We start from the raw sequence: 18,276 nt of genomic DNA on the forward strand, positions 1-18,276 counted from the left end.
TGAGAGAAGACACTCGCTATGATTGATAAGTTAAAAATCCATTTCAAGATATGGTAGGAATTCAACAGAGCATCCTTGGTGGTTTTGCAAACTTGTAAACGTGTCGACCTTTGTTGACCTCACTAGTTGTTGCTTTTTTATCTTATATAAGGTTTTTTTTAAGTATAAGTATCATCAATGATACAACTCTTGTGTTCATAACCAAACTCATGGCTTTCGGCAAGGTTGCATGCCAGATACCCACCCCTCAGACAACGTGAATGTCCTTTCAGTAATTTCCGAAAAGACAACGTGGGTTCCTTAATGTGCTTAAAGGCATTGAAAGACTCGCCCCAAACCGTATCCCACGCTCTGAAAAAGTTAACTTTCCCTTGCTTGCAAGTGAAGTTTTTCCCTTGTCGCCTTGTGATACCTTGTTATCTGGACCTGAGATGTCCATCGCTGTATCGTTTGTACACTGTGCTGTGGGTATTGACTGCAGCTGTATGTACTGACTGTACACTAGTGTCAAATTACCGACGGTAGCAAGCAGTGTGTGTATTTTATGGGATCGATGGTGGTGTCTAACACTTGTGTTACACCTCATTCGAAACTAGGTCAGATTACCGGCATTAGACGTTTCTTTTTGCACGAGTCTTCACACCCTTTAATGCACAGTGGAACCAAAAGAATGTATGTCTACCAGGTTATATTTTCAACACAGTGGTCTTTTCCTCAACACAGTGGCTGTGAAAGATATTAAAATTAAATCATCCAGATGCAGGAAATAATAAAGTAAATGTTCTAGCTGATGGATCTGACTTTTGTCTCATATAAAATACTATAGTTCCTGTTTACAAAACTTATTATACATCTTTGCACATGGTTAACAAGTTACCCTGGGTACTTCGCATAGCATTATGCAATGCGTTACAGGATAAATCATAAAAAGCATGAAATGTCATACAAACTATTAAAATCCCTAATCTAAACAACTTCTTGATAATGTTTTATAAATATAACAAATTTTGTCATAAATTTCTTATTCAGCTCCAAGCTGTCTGGTTAACATTTTAATCGAATATTCATTGATAAAGTTATAATAATGAAAAAGTTTACAAAGCATTGCAGATTTAGACTATTTCCTGCATCTGTTTAGTCCTGTTGCCATCCGTTTTATCTTGCATAGAGTGTTACCATACTTTATCTGAAGAGTAGGAGAAGTTGTTATGTCCTGTATGATCCACAATTGATGGGGTACCAACTTAGAAAAGAAAATATTGTTCCAAATTTGAAGAAAACAATCTCAGTGTAAGATCAGAATTGTTGATAACTTTGCCCTCTTCTGTGCTCAAATTGGAGTAACTAGATATCCACCATATCTAGTAGATAGATATCCACCATATCTAGTAACTAGATAGCCAAAATATCTAGTAACTAGATAGCCACCATATCTAGTAGCTAGATATCCACCATATCTAGTAGCTAGATAGCCACCACATCTAGTAGCTAGATAGCCACCACATCTAGTAGCTAGATAGCCACCATATCTAATAGCTAGAGTAGCTAGATAGCCCCCATATCTAGTAGCTAGATAGCCACCATAGATATCCACCATATTTAGTAGCTAGTGTAGCTAGATATCCACCATATCTAGTAGCTAGATAGCCACCATATCTAGTAGCTAGAGTAGCTAGATATCCACCATATGTAGTAGCTAGATAGCCACCATATCTAGTAGCTAGGTAGCCACCAACCATATCTAATAGCTAGTGTAGCTAGATATCCACCATATCTAGTAGCTAGATATCCACTATATCTAGTAGCTAGATAGCCACCATATCTAGTAGCTAGAGTAGCTAGATAGCCACCATATCTAGTAGCTAGTGTAGCTAGATATCCACCATATCTAGTAGCTAGGTAGCCACCATATCTAGTAGCTAGTGTAGCTAAACATCCACCATATCTAGTAGCTAGATAGCCACCATATCACCATTTTCACTTGTATTTATTACAACTATGTCAGAGCTACCAGGATATTCACATAAGGTAGAAAACTGACTACATGGTCAGGCTGTCAGGGAAACCTGGAGATAGGATAAACCGTATTTTCTGCATTTGTTAGTTCCACCCGTTTGGCTTTTTCTATTCTATTTGTCCAAAATTTGATGCTGTCAGATGGAATTAATAGCTATAAAAGAGTACATAACCCGCATATATAGTATGATTGATAATTCATGAGGGTACTTTGTTCAGCAGTAGAACAATGCATTAAATATTCAACTATAATGGGATTTCTAATCAAGCTGGTTTTCTTCTTTTGAATTAAAGGAGGGGGGGGGGGGAGGGGGAATGGGGGATTATTTGTACTAAAAGTGTGGATTTCTTAGTAAAGCATGTGGAAATCATAGCATTTATGCCATTTCCATCTGAATTGTGTACAATTTCGATTTACAATAAGGCTAAAAAATATATGATACCTTATTGTTGCATGTTAAATCCTAACGATGGATTTAGTTTGAATATTCATAAAAAAACATTTTAAAAACCAGCATGAATGTTAGAGGGGAAACAAACACCAGTTTCATTTGATGAGCAGATTGAACCTGCAGCTTTAAGGTATGAACCAGGACTTTAACAGACTGTGTTATCAAGATGAGTAGACTGGTGTGATATAACGGTTGATATTTAACACACAGCAGCTAGGCTATGGTCAGCTATGCAATGACCCTACCAGCCTTTTAGCTGATCTGTGTCTGTTATTTTTCCTTTTACAGACTTCTATCTGCGGTAGTTAGCAGTTTATGGTGTTAATACTAGGCAAATATATGTACAGAGATAAATATCCCCAAAGAATTGAGTCTAACCTTCTCTAAGAATTCATGAATCATTTTTATCGTTAGGGTATAGCCTCACTCATTCTGAGTAATTCATGACTTCTTCGAGTTTACGTCAAACATTCTTCAGAGGTGACAAGATATTCACCATCTTTGAAAAATGGATTGTCAGAAATTGTTACATCCTTAAATACATATTTTTGTTTGCAAATAGTGCTACAATAATCTTTGTTCTTCGCTCCAGCAGCAACTAGCCATGTTTCATTGATTTCTCCTCTGAATGAATAAGTTGCATCCGAATATTAAATTTGATTCTTCTACTTTTGATTCCGTTAAGATGGGATTCTGTGGTATACCACCTGCCTTAGTCCAACGCTATGCAGAAGAAATTCAAGCCAAATTATCAGAGGTTGCTGACATCCTCGAAGACATCAGAATTAGAAGTCTTCTGGAATCGGGAAAAGTTTGTGTACGTCACAAGATGCTTATTTTTGTAATATTTTTTGCTTTTTTTACGATCTCTGTGAACTTGGACGCAGTGGTTGTAAAAGATTGCAGCATTTTGTTTTGATTAGATTTATGTAGTAGTTGCAACAAGTTTGACTAATAAATGGAAGTATTATCTATGTAATATGATTGTTAACATTGCAACAATGCGTGTACTTGAACACAGTAACCAATAATGATTGCTACACTGTGTGTACTTGATTGCAACAATTATGATGCTTTTAAATAACATGTGTCTAACTTGATTGCAACAAATTTTGATGTTTGTTAGAAATGAATGCATATTATAAATAAGTGCAATGTTTTGGGTTATTTGCCTTAGTTTATGTTTACTTGGCATGTGGCTTCCCATCAATTAGTACAAGAACCCTATTGTTTTGGGTGGAGGTCAAAGGTCATTTGGGGTCAGCAGAGGTCCAAATGGTCAAAACATCAAAAGTACTTTATCTTGAGATCTTTACCTTTGAAAAAGATCATATATGCATGGTAGATTACCAATAATTAAATTGCTTCACAATTTGGTATAGGTGAAAGCTCATTTAAGGTTTGAAGTCAACCCTACAAAATTTCTAAAGGTCAGAACTCAATGAAGATGTGAAACTTTTGCTGATTTGACTTCCCAATATGTAGCAGAACTTGTTTGTTTAGGTGGTCAAATGTCAGCTTAGGTACATGCAATATTAACTTCAGCCAGGGTTAGCTTGGCAACTACTCCTGTGTTACCTAGGTATGTAAAGGCAAGTAACTGCTGGGAGGGGTTTCCCTCTGGTTTTTATTGTGTGTTTGCATGGTTGCAGCGATCAATAATCACTGTTAAAGGGTGCATTTATTCATTGTATGCTTATGAAGGTGTCTGGATTGTCAGAATGAAACAATGATTGTTAGAAAAGCATGTTTTGATAAATCGCAAAGAAGTTGTGAAAACTTGAAAAAAGTTGAAATAATTGATATAAACTGCTCATTTTCTCTCCAGACTAATCATCCATAACATACGATGTACTTTACTTAATATTTACTCCAAGTGTTTCTCCGTTGCTCTTGACAGTTCAAAAGTGATCATCTATCACGCGAGGCAGAACAGTTGGTCTACGAGGGGAGAGGAACGTCCATATCCGATTGGTTGACTTCTCTAGGACTGCCTATGTACATACAGCCGTTCTTTGCCAAAGGCTGGGATGAACTGCACATCTTAGTTAACATGGAGGAGGAAGACCTGCAGACCTGCGGGGTCTCGGACCCAAAACATTTACGAAGACTTCAGACTGCCTTGGAACATCTCAGATCAACGTACAACAGTAACCACTCGTGATGAAGGGTGTAACGTTTTGGAACGAGACAGACGTGAGGACCGAATGAATCGGAACAGGAAGGATGAATTAGTTTGGATTGGATCAGGTGGTACATGCTTGAGAGGGGGCATGGGATGGTGGGGGGTGAGGATGAGGTGCTAGAGAGGGTGTGATTTGATCAAATTCTCATTGTTCCCTGGTATTCCATTCACACTTCATAAATTAAGTTCCCTCTTGAGTTCAGACTAGCCTATACCCCTGTAACATCTCATTTTTGCAATCTTTACTATTGAGAGTACTGGCAAAATTGTTATGTGAGTCCAGTTTGTACACAATATGGTGAAGTATGCCCCTTTAAAACAATTTGAATTTGCCCAAGGGTAGGTTCTTGAGGTTTCTTGTCACTGTATGGTTAAAAGAGCCATCTGTTGTAAAGAACCAAAGAAAGTATCCAAAATGCATCATCTTTTGATCTCTGTGAGTTCATCTGGGAGTGCTTAACTTATATGGCACAAAAATATGATATAATAAAAAATATATATATGTAAAAGAAAGAACTAACCAAAGAGTTAAATATTTGCTGATTATTTGGATATTTTTTAACTTTTTCAAAAAGGGATGATAGGAATTTCTGAGAATTGTCTGTCGAAGGCAATCAATATGATAGTTATTTTGACCATAAATTAGATACATTATGCACTCGGTGTGGATTGTATAGGTCATGTGATAAAAGAAATATCGTTAACATTACCGTTAATAAAGCAAACAATTATGTTTCGGCAAGGAACTTCTCCCTTTGCAATTTAAAAAAAAAAATCATTAGGATTTTTTTTTTTTCAGTTGTTCCAAATGTTGCTCCAATTCTCTGTGCAACAGTGTAAATGTTCCTGTCCACCATGTTAAATAAGCTCTTCAATCGATTGCGAGGAAATTTGTCTACCCTCCTAGGTTCTGAAACAGTAGTCATGCTTTGGGTTATGTCTTTATAGTTGTCCTTGTGTTGTACACCATTCCTCATCAAGAGATAAAGTTTTATTTTCACACATAGTTCCATACATTTCAGTCTAAGAGATTTAAAGTGGTTTACAACCACTAGGCTGCTACTCATTTGATGTCTAGTTCTTTAAATAATGGTATACTCTAGTACACACAATTTAGTGTATCCTGGAACCATATTGTCATGTTTAATCAATTCATTTTCCCACCTTGAAGTCCCACTCCCCTCCCCCCATCCATATTTTTACTCCTGTGTAGAGTAAATAACAACATTTTGAATGCAAAATGATAAACAGAAAGAGTGAGTTGTATAAAAAAAAAAAAAAATGTGGTCATACAATGTAGGCTAAAGATGAGATTCAGGCCGGGCAATATTAGGAATACAAGCCCAGTGGGCTATCCATTTATGGGTTAGGCCGTTCATTGGAAACCATGGCACATTGCATCATCCTCTCTGTTACTGTGAATATATTTTGGTTAGAAATTGTTAAGCTAAAGGTCGTGTTTATACCATGGCCAAGTAAAACATGGTGTTGGGATGACAAAGGAAAGTAGATAATGCTCACCTCAGTTTCATGTTTACACCCTGAAATGTTACTTTCAATCAATCCCCTATTTTAAATGAAACAACAGAGGAAAGTTTTTAATGCAACAAACAAGCATTTTGATACTTTTAAACACTAATATGGAAATTATACCATGTAATTTTTTAACTTGTTTTAAGCTTATTACAAAATGCTTAAACCTTTATTTATTCTGATTAATTATTAATAGAATTACTGCCGAAGTATAACCTAAAACAGAAATTGAGAACTATCTGAAATTTTAGATCTACTTGATTTCCCCCTTTGGGGAGATGTGGGAGGGGGTGGAGGGGGGGTTGTAGGGGGGGTTGTTTTTTGTGATAGGAGATGAATGATTGGACTTGGTAGTATTTGAGATGAGATGTTCTTCCTGCCCTGCCTCTCAGTTCTCAATAATTTCCAGATTTTTGTGGAAAAAGAAGAAACCATAAAGATACATTTGATGAAATGTTGAATGATGATGGGGGTGAATAGCTGCTGTTTATACTATTTTTTGATGTTTGCTTTGTATATTACAAAATTGTTTAAATGCCATCATCAATGGACAAAACACACAAACTGCTCATTGATACCACTTGTACAGGTTCTTGTGCAATTAAAAATCATTGATATGAAATTTTATCCACAGAGTCGTTTTCCATTTTTTGTCTCTTGTTGTAAACAAGCTTAAATGTTTTCCAAAATAGGTTTTGGTGTATATGTCAATTTTCCAATGTACTTTGGTGTCCCCATATATCCCATACACCGCAAGCTTATACGCTTAAATCCAGACATTTTGTCCTTATCGATTTAGACATCCTCCTCATATGTTGGTAGAGACGTCCTCTTTATAGCTTGATGAAGACAGCCTCTTAATACCTCAATAGAGACTTCCTCTTGATACCTCAAAACAGGCGCGTAGCCAGGAATTTGCCAATGGAGGGGCGAAAGTGTAGGCAAACTATAAGAGCCGTAGATTTGGCATTGCAAACTATCTAAGCGTAGCGCCACCATGGTTGGCGCGAAGCGTACAAGAAAATTTTGGCTGTAAATGCCTCCCAGATCGCCGGAAATGGCACTTCCCATGCCTTGTTAGTTGCATCTTAGCATTTTCTCTTTTGAAAATACTAGCGATATCATAAAAACCTTAAAAAAATTTGTAAAAAATATGCTCAAGGGGGGGGCGGCTGCCCCCTTTGCCCCCCCCCCTTGGCTACGCGCCTGCCTCAAAAGAGGCTTCCACCTCATTCCTCGATGGAGACTTCTTCTTGATACCTCAATAGAGACATTCCTTCTCATACCAACCCCACCCCACTCCCCTTCTTTCTCACAAACAAATTTAAAGTAGATTTTACCATAAACTTGCATGCAGACCTACCTACAGACCTAATTTATAGCCTAAATTTGCTCAGATTGCACTATTTCATGTCTAACAAAATAATTGGGGGGAGGGGTGGGTGGGGTGAGGAGTTTCCCCCACAGACAATACAATAGCAATGACGGGTTATAACGTTTTGATAAGGATTTGGTCAAACGACTTTCTGTGGAGTCTCGTACCATTCATAAACTGACCAAATAATCGACATTAACACGATATAAAGACTTGATCCTGTAAGAACCAAAAATACGATTTCACTGGAACCAGTCACGTCGTGCACAGCACCTGCAGAAAATACAGAAATGGCGAAACAATACAACAGTTATACATAGTACTATATAGCAGTAACATAGAAGCTACAATAACACTACAGTAATACAACAATAACATAGTTGCAGCTACAATTTAATTAATAATACCCACAAAAGCCAAAATAGTAATACAATCATAGACTATTGAACCCAATTTAGATTGACAATCTAACTAATTGTTTAACAATTGTGCTAACTTCAAAATCACGTTTCTTACAGCAAAGCTGATATCACTGTATCAATACAGTATCAATACGTCTCTGTCTTGACATATTTTGTTTATTATTTAATTTAATATATATATATATATATATATATATATATATATATATATATATATTTGGGCCCAGGAGACTATCCTACATGTCACAGAACATTAGCGATCAACATTCAAACCAAAGTTAGAATTGAACATTTTAATCTATGCCAGTTGGACAAACTTACCAGTGACACCGCCACCTACTTCAGTTCCCAACGCGATCGGAAGGAAAGTTAAAACGATGCCTTTGTTAAAGTCCGATTCTCGAACTTTAAGGGAGCAGACACCACCGACAGAGGAACCGGTACAGCCAAAACATATCCCAGTAACAAATGATATTCCAGCGAGAGTATAGAAATCGGAAGGTGACTTTGCCAACAGAAAGAACATGATACTCTGTAACAGACAGGGCATACCAAAGAACTGAAACGGACTCTTGGTACGGCGAACGAATAAAATAATGCTCCATACACGCCCTATGAATGCCCCCATGCCTGTAAAGGTGGATAGAAGTACCGCGTCCTCTGATGTGAGACCTTTCTCCTTCCCCAGTGGGATCAGAAAGAGAACCCAGCCAAAGTAGGAGAAAGAGGTAGATAATGCTACCAACATAAGGAAAATGAGAGACCGGTTCCTGTTTAGAACAGCGTAATATGAATCTGACTGGTCGTCATGGTTACTGCTTTGAATTTCTTCACTTGACGCGGGAGATGAGTTTCCCGCCTTTTCTCTAGACTGTGAACTAGTTTCGGTCTTATTCGTGTCATTTCGAACGTATCGCTCGATGCTGTCATTCATCATCGCTGACCTCCCTCCCTCCTTCTCGCTGTCATGGACTGTCGAATCCTTCATCGCCAAACTCTCTCGTATTGTGGAACGCCGAATGGGTTTTAGAAGGGCAGCAGCAACCAGAATATTCAAGTTAATCCCAGCAAAAAGAAGTAAAGCTCCTTGCATTCCATAGGCATATTGCAATTTATCAAAGACTACAGGTAGTATGCTGACTCCTACATATTGAGCCTGATCCGCTATACCCTGAACGATTCCAAAAACAGTTTTGTCAGGGAAGGCTTCCTTGAGGAACATGTAAGTTGGAGTAGATGCAATACCGAAACCAATACCTATTGTATAATGAAAATTAAAAATATATAGCAAAGCCTCAGACAAAAGGTATTTCATTTTCTCATCTCCCTAAAATCCCCCACATCCTCCCACAAACCCCTTCATCCGCACCTCTCCTTCATAAGGTCCCTTCCTATTTCGTCATACAGTTTATTAGTCACTAAACGTGTCTACATAAGATACTTCAAAACCATTTATATGAAACTATGTGTAATCTACTGAGTATGACAATTCATTCTTAATAATATATGTCGTGCCACTTCACCCCCCCCCCACGTGAGCCTCTACTGGGAGCCGAAGGTCCCTGTTTACCGGGGGATCCCGTTACCACATTGTACTGGCTCCTTTTTTTCGGGAGCCTTCGCCACATTGTACTGGGAGTCTCTGTATACTGGGAGTATATAAATTAGCACAGCGCGAGCTCATATTAATATATTCAAAAAGTTTATCATTCAAATGTTTGTTTAATGGCTCTCATTTCATTTTGCTCTTGCTCTTTGAGTCACTCATTTTGCGCTCGCGTGCTCATCGCATCCACCGCATCGTGCGTTTTTCTCGGCATTTACTGTTTCTGCTTCACTGTCACCGATGCAACCGTCCGTTCTAGCGACATATTTAACTTTTGTACCGATTAATTTAATCACACGTTCTGCAAATCCTATTCGTTTAGATTTTAAAGTTATATATAAACGTTAGTTGTTTGGGACAGTTCACGTAGGAAAGTATTATTATTATCATTCGGATGTATATCTATCTATACATTCGGGAGCCAGTACAATATGGCCAAGGCGGATATTAATCGCATTGGTAGGTCTTGCAACTATTGCTGGTTTGTTACTGCGACTTCTCTTTTATACTTGGTGGAAGCTTTCAGTACAATGTGGCGAAGGCTCCCGAAAAAAACGGGAGCCAGTACAATGTGGTGAAGGCTCCCGTTTTTTCGGGAGCCCCCGGAAAACGGGGGCCTTCGTCTCCCAGTAGAGGCTCCCAGAGGGGAGGGGGTGAAGTGGCACGATATATACTACTATTCTGTCATATCCAGTGAGCATGACCATCCATTATGATATAGCTAGTGAGTATGAACATTCATTCTATCATATCTAGTGAGAAAGACAATTCATATCATATCAAGTGAGTATGACAATCCATTATAACATTTTTGTGAGGATGAAAACTAATTCTGTCACATCCAGTGAGTATGGCAAATCTATTTTAACACATCTACTGAGTATGAATATTCATTCTGTCATATCTAGAGTATGACAAATCATTCTATCATTTTGTCATTCAAGAACACACAGCAGCGTTGACCAATGAAATATTACTCAAATTGAACAAGGAATGACTTTCAAGAGTGCATTTTTCGATAGTTCCTGTTCATGATCATGTGACCAGAAACGATGTTTAGCATGCTGGGATAGTATTACTAGCCAGTCATGATGACGTCATGATGACGTCATTATTCCTTTGGCTCAGTCTAACCATTACTAGTGGCATTCATCCTTATATTATCAAACGGTAATTCTCATTGATTTTTTTTACCGGACTTAAGTAGTCTTTGCCAATTATGATGTCATATATACATCAACAAAGAATAACATTTTTCGTTGACACCCTTAACATATAGGCGTAGGAGCCTAATTTGATTTGGAGGGGCTGTAACGACTTGCCCGTAAAATATAACCAAAATTTTCAACATGTTAATGTGCATATCATATAGGCATTCATCGGTTATAACATCACATGCCAATAACATACAATCACTTCCGTGTTATTACCCTTCCATATTGGTTAAAATTATTGGGGAAGTCGTTAAAACAATAATGGTCATAATAATATCAGTTTAACCATTCAAAAACACATTGCAAATTATTCTTCTCTCAACAGGTGCCCGAAAAATTATCAGCGTATTGCCGAATTTTCACCAAAACTTTTTAAAAACACACTGCAAATTATTCTTCTTTCAGTAGGTGCCCGAAAAATTATCAGCATATTGCCCGAGTTTTCACCAAAAATTTTGGTTGGAGCTGCAGCCCCCCAGCCCCCCCCCACCCCGCCTCCTACGCCTATGACCCTTACTTACCAGCACAACAGCAGAATATAAAGAGGAGGATCGGATGTAGCGGAAGAACACCGTTACCGATGTACCCAAATGCAACCAATAATCCTCCGCAAGAAACAGCAACACGAGCACCAAATCGTTGGTATATGACTGAGGCAAGAGGTGCTGTAAAGATATCAATGAAAATGTAGCTGTTTTCTGGGGTGTCACTAAAAGAAACCCCATCCCCACCCCCACCCCACAGATGTGAATCTTGCAGTATATTGAGACAATTATGGCGTTTGTCGGAAACATTTCTCCCAATTGCTGGGGCGGTTATCCAACCGAGGTGTTGGGGCAGTTATCCAACCGAGGTGTGGGGGCGAATCATGTTCGCTTGGTTACGAGGTTGGAGTAGGCTTACATTAGCACTCAGAGCAATGAACTTTATTTATCTCGGTTTTTGTTGTTTTGTAAGTCCATGTTTTATCTTAGTATTCGACGCTTCATATATCGACATCAGGGTTATAGCCACGCCGGCCGGCGGCGGCCGGTGGTAACCGCCACTCACGCCTGCCGGCCGGCATTGGAAGTGAATAAACAGTCTACTGGCCGGCACCAATAAAATAGTAAAATGCTTGTGAAATACAACAAAAGTAACAAATTTATCTTTCCCTTGACGTAAAACATGATAATAACGTCACCTTTTTCTGTTATTTACCAATTGTAAATCTGAAAAGTAGCAAAAATCGCCCTTAAGCGGGCCCCTGGACCCCCGGCCGTGAGATGCGAGAGCTTCGCTCGCTACGCTCGCTACGCTCGCTACGCTCGCTACGCTCGCTACGCTCGCTACGCTTCGCAAATTTATTTAACCAGCACTCACAATCTCCTAGCTATAACCCTGATCGACATATTCGATTTTTATCTATTTCCGTATCAGTTCACAAGTTAGACAAGAATGCTGGTATTTTTATCTCGAGTTTAAATATAGTTACAAAATATCGATATACATTTTTAGTAATTTATGCTGATTATGAGATATATGAATTTCAAAGTGAAAAATAGATCACTTAATTGATTGTTCAACTATAGGTGTCAAACGAGCGCTGGCTTAAACCACTCTCCGCCTCTGGCTGATTGAGGTTCTCTTTTAACACCTAATTTGCTAAATATTTTCATTTTCTGCTCATGATATTTACCGTATTTCTGTATCCAATTTGAGATGCCCTTCCAGGGAGTTGAGGCAAAATTATACCGGTCGATTAAGTTGTTGGGGGGTCGAAGGGGGTTTCCCATACCCCCCCCCCCCCTTCCCCATATATATCTAAGGTGACGTTGATCCACAAAAACAAGGTTCAGGAAGTTCAACTTCGTTCAAACTGCACGCAATGGTTCCATGCAACTTTACACAAAATGACCTATCACCTCCACGGCGTAACCCTACTGTCACCCTTCTGCTGCTGTTTTGCCAGTCCTCAACAGTCGGCATTCTCTTATGTATACAAGAGAATTATAGACTAATATTCCGCTGGGACGTGATTCCGCTACGGATGCAGCTGGCCGGAACATACTATCATGTACAACCGCCCTTTACTACACGTACACCTACTGCTGGTGCTGCTGCATTGCCTTCAATACCGTAGAAATCAATGCCATTTCCGCCAGGCAGACTGCTCCCAAACCCAACCCATGGGCCCGCTCGGTTTTATGGCGCCGACCAACCCGCCAGTCGCATTGTAGGTAATAATGGCTTTTTGTGTGCTTTTTATAAGACGTTAGCCTGGGACTGACTAACCCCACACACAGCCTCCCCACTCTGCCTGGGTGCAGTTTAACGTCATACCCAGGTCACCCTACTCTCCATAACAGGTTAAATTTGAAAGTTGACAGAACTCCTCAACCAAAAAGAAATGTCAAGGCTTGCTAAAGAAGAGAATGAGAACTCACCTAATAAATATGCCAGGCTTTGTTGAAGAGGAAGAATAAGGCCAGTCAAAGTGAATGACATGTTCGCTTGTCGGGTTAGGCTGTCTACTAACACCCCGTAGGACTTGAGCGACCCCCCTTGCATGAAACAGGATAAGCAACGAGCCGTAAAGGCAACAACCTGGGCCATTCCAATTCCATGAAGGATATGTATGATCCCCATAACGAGGTATCGTTACTCTTACACCAAACCAAAAAAAAAAACTGTTCCACAATTAAAGAGCAAAAAATCCGAACGAAATGTTCACAAGTGTTTGAATACAACAAGATGTAAGGACATTTTTTGTTGTTGACTGGTTACCATAAGATGACAACAGATGTTTCATATACAGGCTAGAAAACTCGTTTCTTTAGCACTAAATCTAATTTACATATCTACAAAGGTCGATTGGCCATACCGTTGTTAGCAGATTATTGCTGTCATTTGATCGTAAGATTATCTTCGACATGGGAATCCTTTTCGTAAATTCGCACAGACCATTTCACTAGCACCTTGAATAGAAGTTATCAAACAATCCGAACGAAATGTTCACAAGTGTTTGTGCGCGAATAAACTATATTGCGAACCGAAATCTCTCTTGGAACTTGGCAGTTTTACTAATGTCACACAAACTTGCCCGTAATGAAATATGAAAGGTGAATTGTCTATCTTTGAAATATGCAGTGTGGGGTTAAAGAAACTTATTGCTAATACAACAAGATGTTAGGACATTTTTTGTTGTTGACTGGTTACCATAATATGACAACAGATGTTTCATATACAGGCTGGAAAAATACGTTTCTTTCTTTAGCACTAAATCTAATTTACATATCTACAAAAGTCGATTGGCCATAGACGTGGTTAGCAGATTATTGCTGTCATTTGATCGTGAGATTATCTTCGACATGGGAATCCTTTTCGTAAATTCGCACAGACCATTTCACTAGCGCTTTGAATAGGAGTTAAAAACTGTGCAGTAATCCGATGGCCTGCGAGGACATGAAATTTCTCAGTAATAATCTACAAACAACGGTTGATTTGTAGCACCCGCTTAAAGTTACGTGACCCGCCCTTTTTTGTGTGCGTGTGTCGATTTACAGCCGGTCATGCAAAGAATAATTACTGGCGATATGCTTGATTTATACGGTGTTGCCAAATTGAATACAGTGCAAAATAGACGTTATTCATGATATAGGATTCCTTGGTCAGCCCTTGTTGTGAATTCTCACAATGATTAGGCATATTGGTCGTTTTCACTGGTACAAATTGACAGCTGTATAACTAGGAAAACACTTTTATTACAGTACCGCGGCCTCGGTGTGATATGGTCACGAAGATTAAGGCTTCAGCATTAGAAGAAATATAACATTTGCCAGGTCATCCTAGGTTAGATACTTGGCGGGCCTAACTTAGGTGTTTTTTTTTTATCCAGGAATAATCCAAGTTTTTCCCTATCAGAAATGGTCTTCCGATCAGCTACAATATTCATCAGACATGTGGCTACTTAGCAACGTAAAATAACTACATTCCGTGCAGATATATCAAATATTACGAAAAATACGTTAAAAATATAAACTTCCTCATTTCTTACAAGTCACGAACCGCAGTTTGCTTCGAGTAATTATAGGCGTAGAAGCCTAATTTGATTGGGGGGGGGGCAGGGGCGTAGCCAGTATGTAGCACTGTAGGCCCGGGCCTACACTTTTTTTGGCCAAGTTATCCTCTTTTTTTTGGAAACACCCATAATTTAAATCCATAAGCTTGCTGGACGAGTTTAAGAGTCTAGACAGGAAAAACTATTGAAATGAACGTAGCAAGAATATGGCTAAATTAGGTGACCTATTCTTCTGTCATCTAGGCTGTCATTTCTATCGCGTGCCGTTTCTTTCAACACTCTACCCGTGGAAAAACTACATGCGGTCTACAACGAATGAAGAGAGACTCAGTGGTTTGGCACTCATGCACATCCACAGAGACTTTGCAATTGACGTTGATGCTGTGCTGAAGAAATTTGCATCAGATGACAATCGTCGGATAGCTCTCGCCTTCTCTTATTAGGCTAACTTAAACATTTACTAGCTACAGTTGTATCAAAGACAATTACTGGCTATAGTTGGATCAAAGACATTTCAGGCCTATCTTTGTATCTATACAAGTATCAGAAGTTGAAAAGTAAGACTACTCTGTACATGTTCCTTGCTAGTTTTAAATACATTATGTAGTATTGAATTACGTACTATTTTAACTCGTTTGTTTTTGGCGGGGGTTTAAAAGTGACATTGAATGAGGTGTCTCAAGTTAGCAAGAGGCCAGGGAACCAGAATGAACACTCGGGAAGGGCCGTTTCCGGCCATCTGGGGGGTTTGTTAAACCAAACATTTTCTTGTACGCTCCGCGCCAACTGATGGTGGCGCTCCGCTCAGATAGTCGTGCCTACAACTTTGAAAATCCTGGCTACGCCCCTGGGGGCTGTAACGACTTGCCCGAAAAACATAACCAATTTTTTTTTGCGCGCTTAGCTCGCGTTCAATAGCTTAATGTGCATATCATATAGGCATTCATCGGATATTACATCACATGCCAATAACATACAATCATATTCTGTGTTATTACCCTTCCATATTGGTTAAAATTATTGGGGAAGTCGTAACAATAATAATGATAATAATAATAAAAGTTTAACCATTCAAAAACACATTGCAAATTATTTTTCTTTCAGTAGGTGCCCGAAAAATTCTCAGCATATTGCCCGAATTTTCACAAACATTTTTGGTTGGGGCGGCTGTAGCTCCCCAGCCCCCCCCCCGCCTCCTACGCCTATGCGAGTAATACCTGTTATAAAACATCATTTTAGTCCTGTCAGGTTGCCAGAGAATCCGACAGTACATCTATTGGGCACGCCCCTCTCAAAGTAATTAAGTCTTTCTGACTTTGTCGAGTACGAGTACGAGGTCGTCAAATTTTATCAAACCTAGCGAAGAATACTAAACAATAAAATGATTGCAATGGATAGGCTTAAGACGTCCGTCTCGAGTTGTTTAACCAAATGAACTATAAATGACAAGATAATAATGATTCCCCCCCCCCCCGATTCCGACACAGAAATATGCACAGGAATTATCAGCTTTCTGAATAGCACCTTCAGTGACAAAAAGGAATTAGACGCCTTTGGCGCCTCGACACAGCCAACCCATTTTGGCGCTTCGGACGAAACTAGCATATCATAGTGGTGGGGTCTCGGACAGAGCGTTGTACCTGTGTCGAGCCTGTACACCGATGGACCAATCCACCCATGTCCTGATATTAATACCAGAGTCAGTTCCAGTAAGTTTAAATGAATTATAACTATGACAGACTGGCAGGAAGAAGGATAAATAAAGTTATATGCTTCCGCTTATATATGAGAGGAAGATAACTAAAGGCCGCTTTAGTTGCTTCTAGTAATGCTATTACTAACAGGGCGTCACCTGAGGTGCCATGGAGGGGAGGGGATGGGAGGGGAGGGGTGAGAGTAGTTCACACAGGAAAATGTCCTCGTTGAGGCAGAACGACCGTTGTCCGGCAAATCATACGGTTTGTCCAAAGGCTCTTGTCGAGAAAATTCTCCGCGTTGTTGCCAGCATTGAAAGTCTAGCCGACTTTGACTTCTTATCTCGAAATTTTAATTCTGGTTTTACAAGATATCGACATAAAATTTTAAAATTTTCGTAGGATTATGAAGAGATGAAGAATTGTGACAAACTCGATTATGAAAGACAAGTTAAGAAACTGGCATTCACACGATCAACATTTAACTCTCCCAAAACAATGATATTTTAGACTTTATACGAGCACGCATGTATGGTAGGCGGAGCTTAATTTGAAGTGTCTCGACTTCACATGCCTTTATATAGCCTTTATATAGGCTAGTTAACAAGCCGACTGTTTTATTAAACTTTGTATTGAAAGTGACTTTCTTTACATGTGACTTAACTTATTTGTAATTACTTTGAATCAACATTCATTTGAGAGAATATATCGTCATTAAACCAAGTATAGAACATTTTACACATTTTCCAGTTCTGGAGGGATCGCCATCGGTAATTTCTACGCTTCGTAGCCTAACTTTCTATCAACCCCCTCCCCCGCCACTCCCTCCACCACCTCGTAAAATGAAACTATAGCTAAAATTGAATAAAATGAGAACTCACCAGCCAAATATGCCAGGCTTTGTTGAAGAGAAAGAATAAGGCCAGTCAAAGTGAATGAGATATTCGCTTGTCGGGTTAGGCCTTCTACTAGAACCCCGTTGCACTTGAGCGACCCTCCCTGCAAGCCATAGACCAGGTAACGAACAGTGATTGCAGCAACATGGCCCATTCCAAATCCATGCAGTACCTTTTTGATCCGCATCTCCATTTTCTGTTACTCTATATGGTAGACCTATAAAAAAAAAAAAAAAGTTATTCTGTCAACAAAACAGTATTCAAATATTTCGCCATTATATATATTTCGTCACTCTTTGGTGACAATGTTTTGTCACACAAAGAAATGAAAACTAAGCCTATTTCCAAAATGAGACGAATAAGTCATAGCTTACACCTGAACACTTACGCGCTGCTGAGACAAATATACACATTGAACGCACGTCGAATTGCTACACATTGTGAATTCTCTGTACAATGTTATGCCATTCATTTCCAGTAAAGGAAAAATCCCACCCATTGCCATGATAACTGAAGTAATATTTAGTTATAGTGTACTTATCTGATGGAAAAACAAAATATATCAGTTTATGCGTGTATTCACTGAGCTCTTAAAGCGCCAACAAGATATTAGTATAGTTTAGGTGAATTATCTTAGCATTATGATCTTAAATTATTGAGATACGAGATGTAAATATCTGAGTATATCTATACGTTGAGATGCTGAAATATAGCTAGTTACTTAATACAGTAAAAATATGTGACAATAGCATGTCGAACGATTTTAATTGTGTGTTCTCTAGAATATTGCGTCATCATATATACAGTTGCGTTGGGAGTCAGG

General features: G+C 39.0%; 2 protein-coding genes across 11 annotated transcripts in view; one reads left to right on the forward strand and one right to left on the reverse strand.

The window, feature by feature from the left end:
* LOC139962519 (SAM and SH3 domain-containing protein 1-like) overlaps positions 1-6,813 on the forward strand; it is a 106,236-nt gene extending 99,423 nt beyond the window's left edge. For all 9 annotated transcript variants that reach the window (XM_071962545.1, XM_071962546.1, XM_071962550.1 and 6 more), the window contains 2 exons: positions 3,154-3,285; positions 4,369-6,813. In XM_071962545.1, coding sequence (XP_071818646.1) covers positions 3,154-3,285; positions 4,369-4,632 — 396 coding nt within the window. In that variant the 3' untranslated portion in view covers positions 4,633-6,813. The remainder of the gene's footprint in view (positions 1-3,153; positions 3,286-4,368) is intronic.
* LOC139962522 (monocarboxylate transporter 7-like) lies at positions 6,080-17,639 on the reverse strand. Of its 2 annotated transcripts, none has more exons than XM_071962558.1 (4): positions 17,439-17,639; positions 11,325-11,468; positions 8,305-9,240; positions 6,080-7,834 (listed from the first exon to the last, which is right to left on the reverse strand). In XM_071962558.1, the coding sequence occupies exons 1-4, from the start codon at positions 17,605-17,607 to the stop codon at positions 7,701-7,703; spliced, it is 1,383 nt and encodes a 460-aa protein (XP_071818659.1). In that variant the 5' UTR covers positions 17,608-17,639; the 3' UTR covers positions 6,080-7,700. The 2 variants fall into 2 exon arrangements, with proteins under 2 accessions (XP_071818659.1, XP_071818658.1); XM_071962557.1 differs by lacking the exon at positions 17,439-17,639 and adding an exon at positions 13,230-14,237.
* Positions 17,640-18,276: the final 637 nt, after the last annotated feature.

Source organism: Apostichopus japonicus, chromosome 21, assembly GCF_037975245.1.
Source record: "Apostichopus japonicus isolate 1M-3 chromosome 21, ASM3797524v1, whole genome shotgun sequence".
Taxonomy (NCBI): domain Eukaryota; kingdom Metazoa; phylum Echinodermata; class Holothuroidea; order Aspidochirotida; family Stichopodidae; genus Apostichopus; species Apostichopus japonicus.

Bases quoted from the DNA above. Each gene is read 5' to 3' on its own strand.
- LOC139962522 (XM_071962557.1), bottom strand. From the start codon at position 13,431: ATGGGGATCATACATATCCTTCATGGAATTGGAATGGCCCAGGTTGTT. The intron at 9,241-11,324 runs GTAAGTAAGGGT...ATTATACAATAG, and splicing joins TATATTCTGCTGTTGTGCTG to GTATTGGTTTCGGTATTGCA. The intron at 7,835-8,304 runs GTAAGTTTGTCC...TATTTTCTGCAG, and splicing joins AGTAGGTGGCGGTGTCACTG to GTGCTGTGCACGACGTGACT.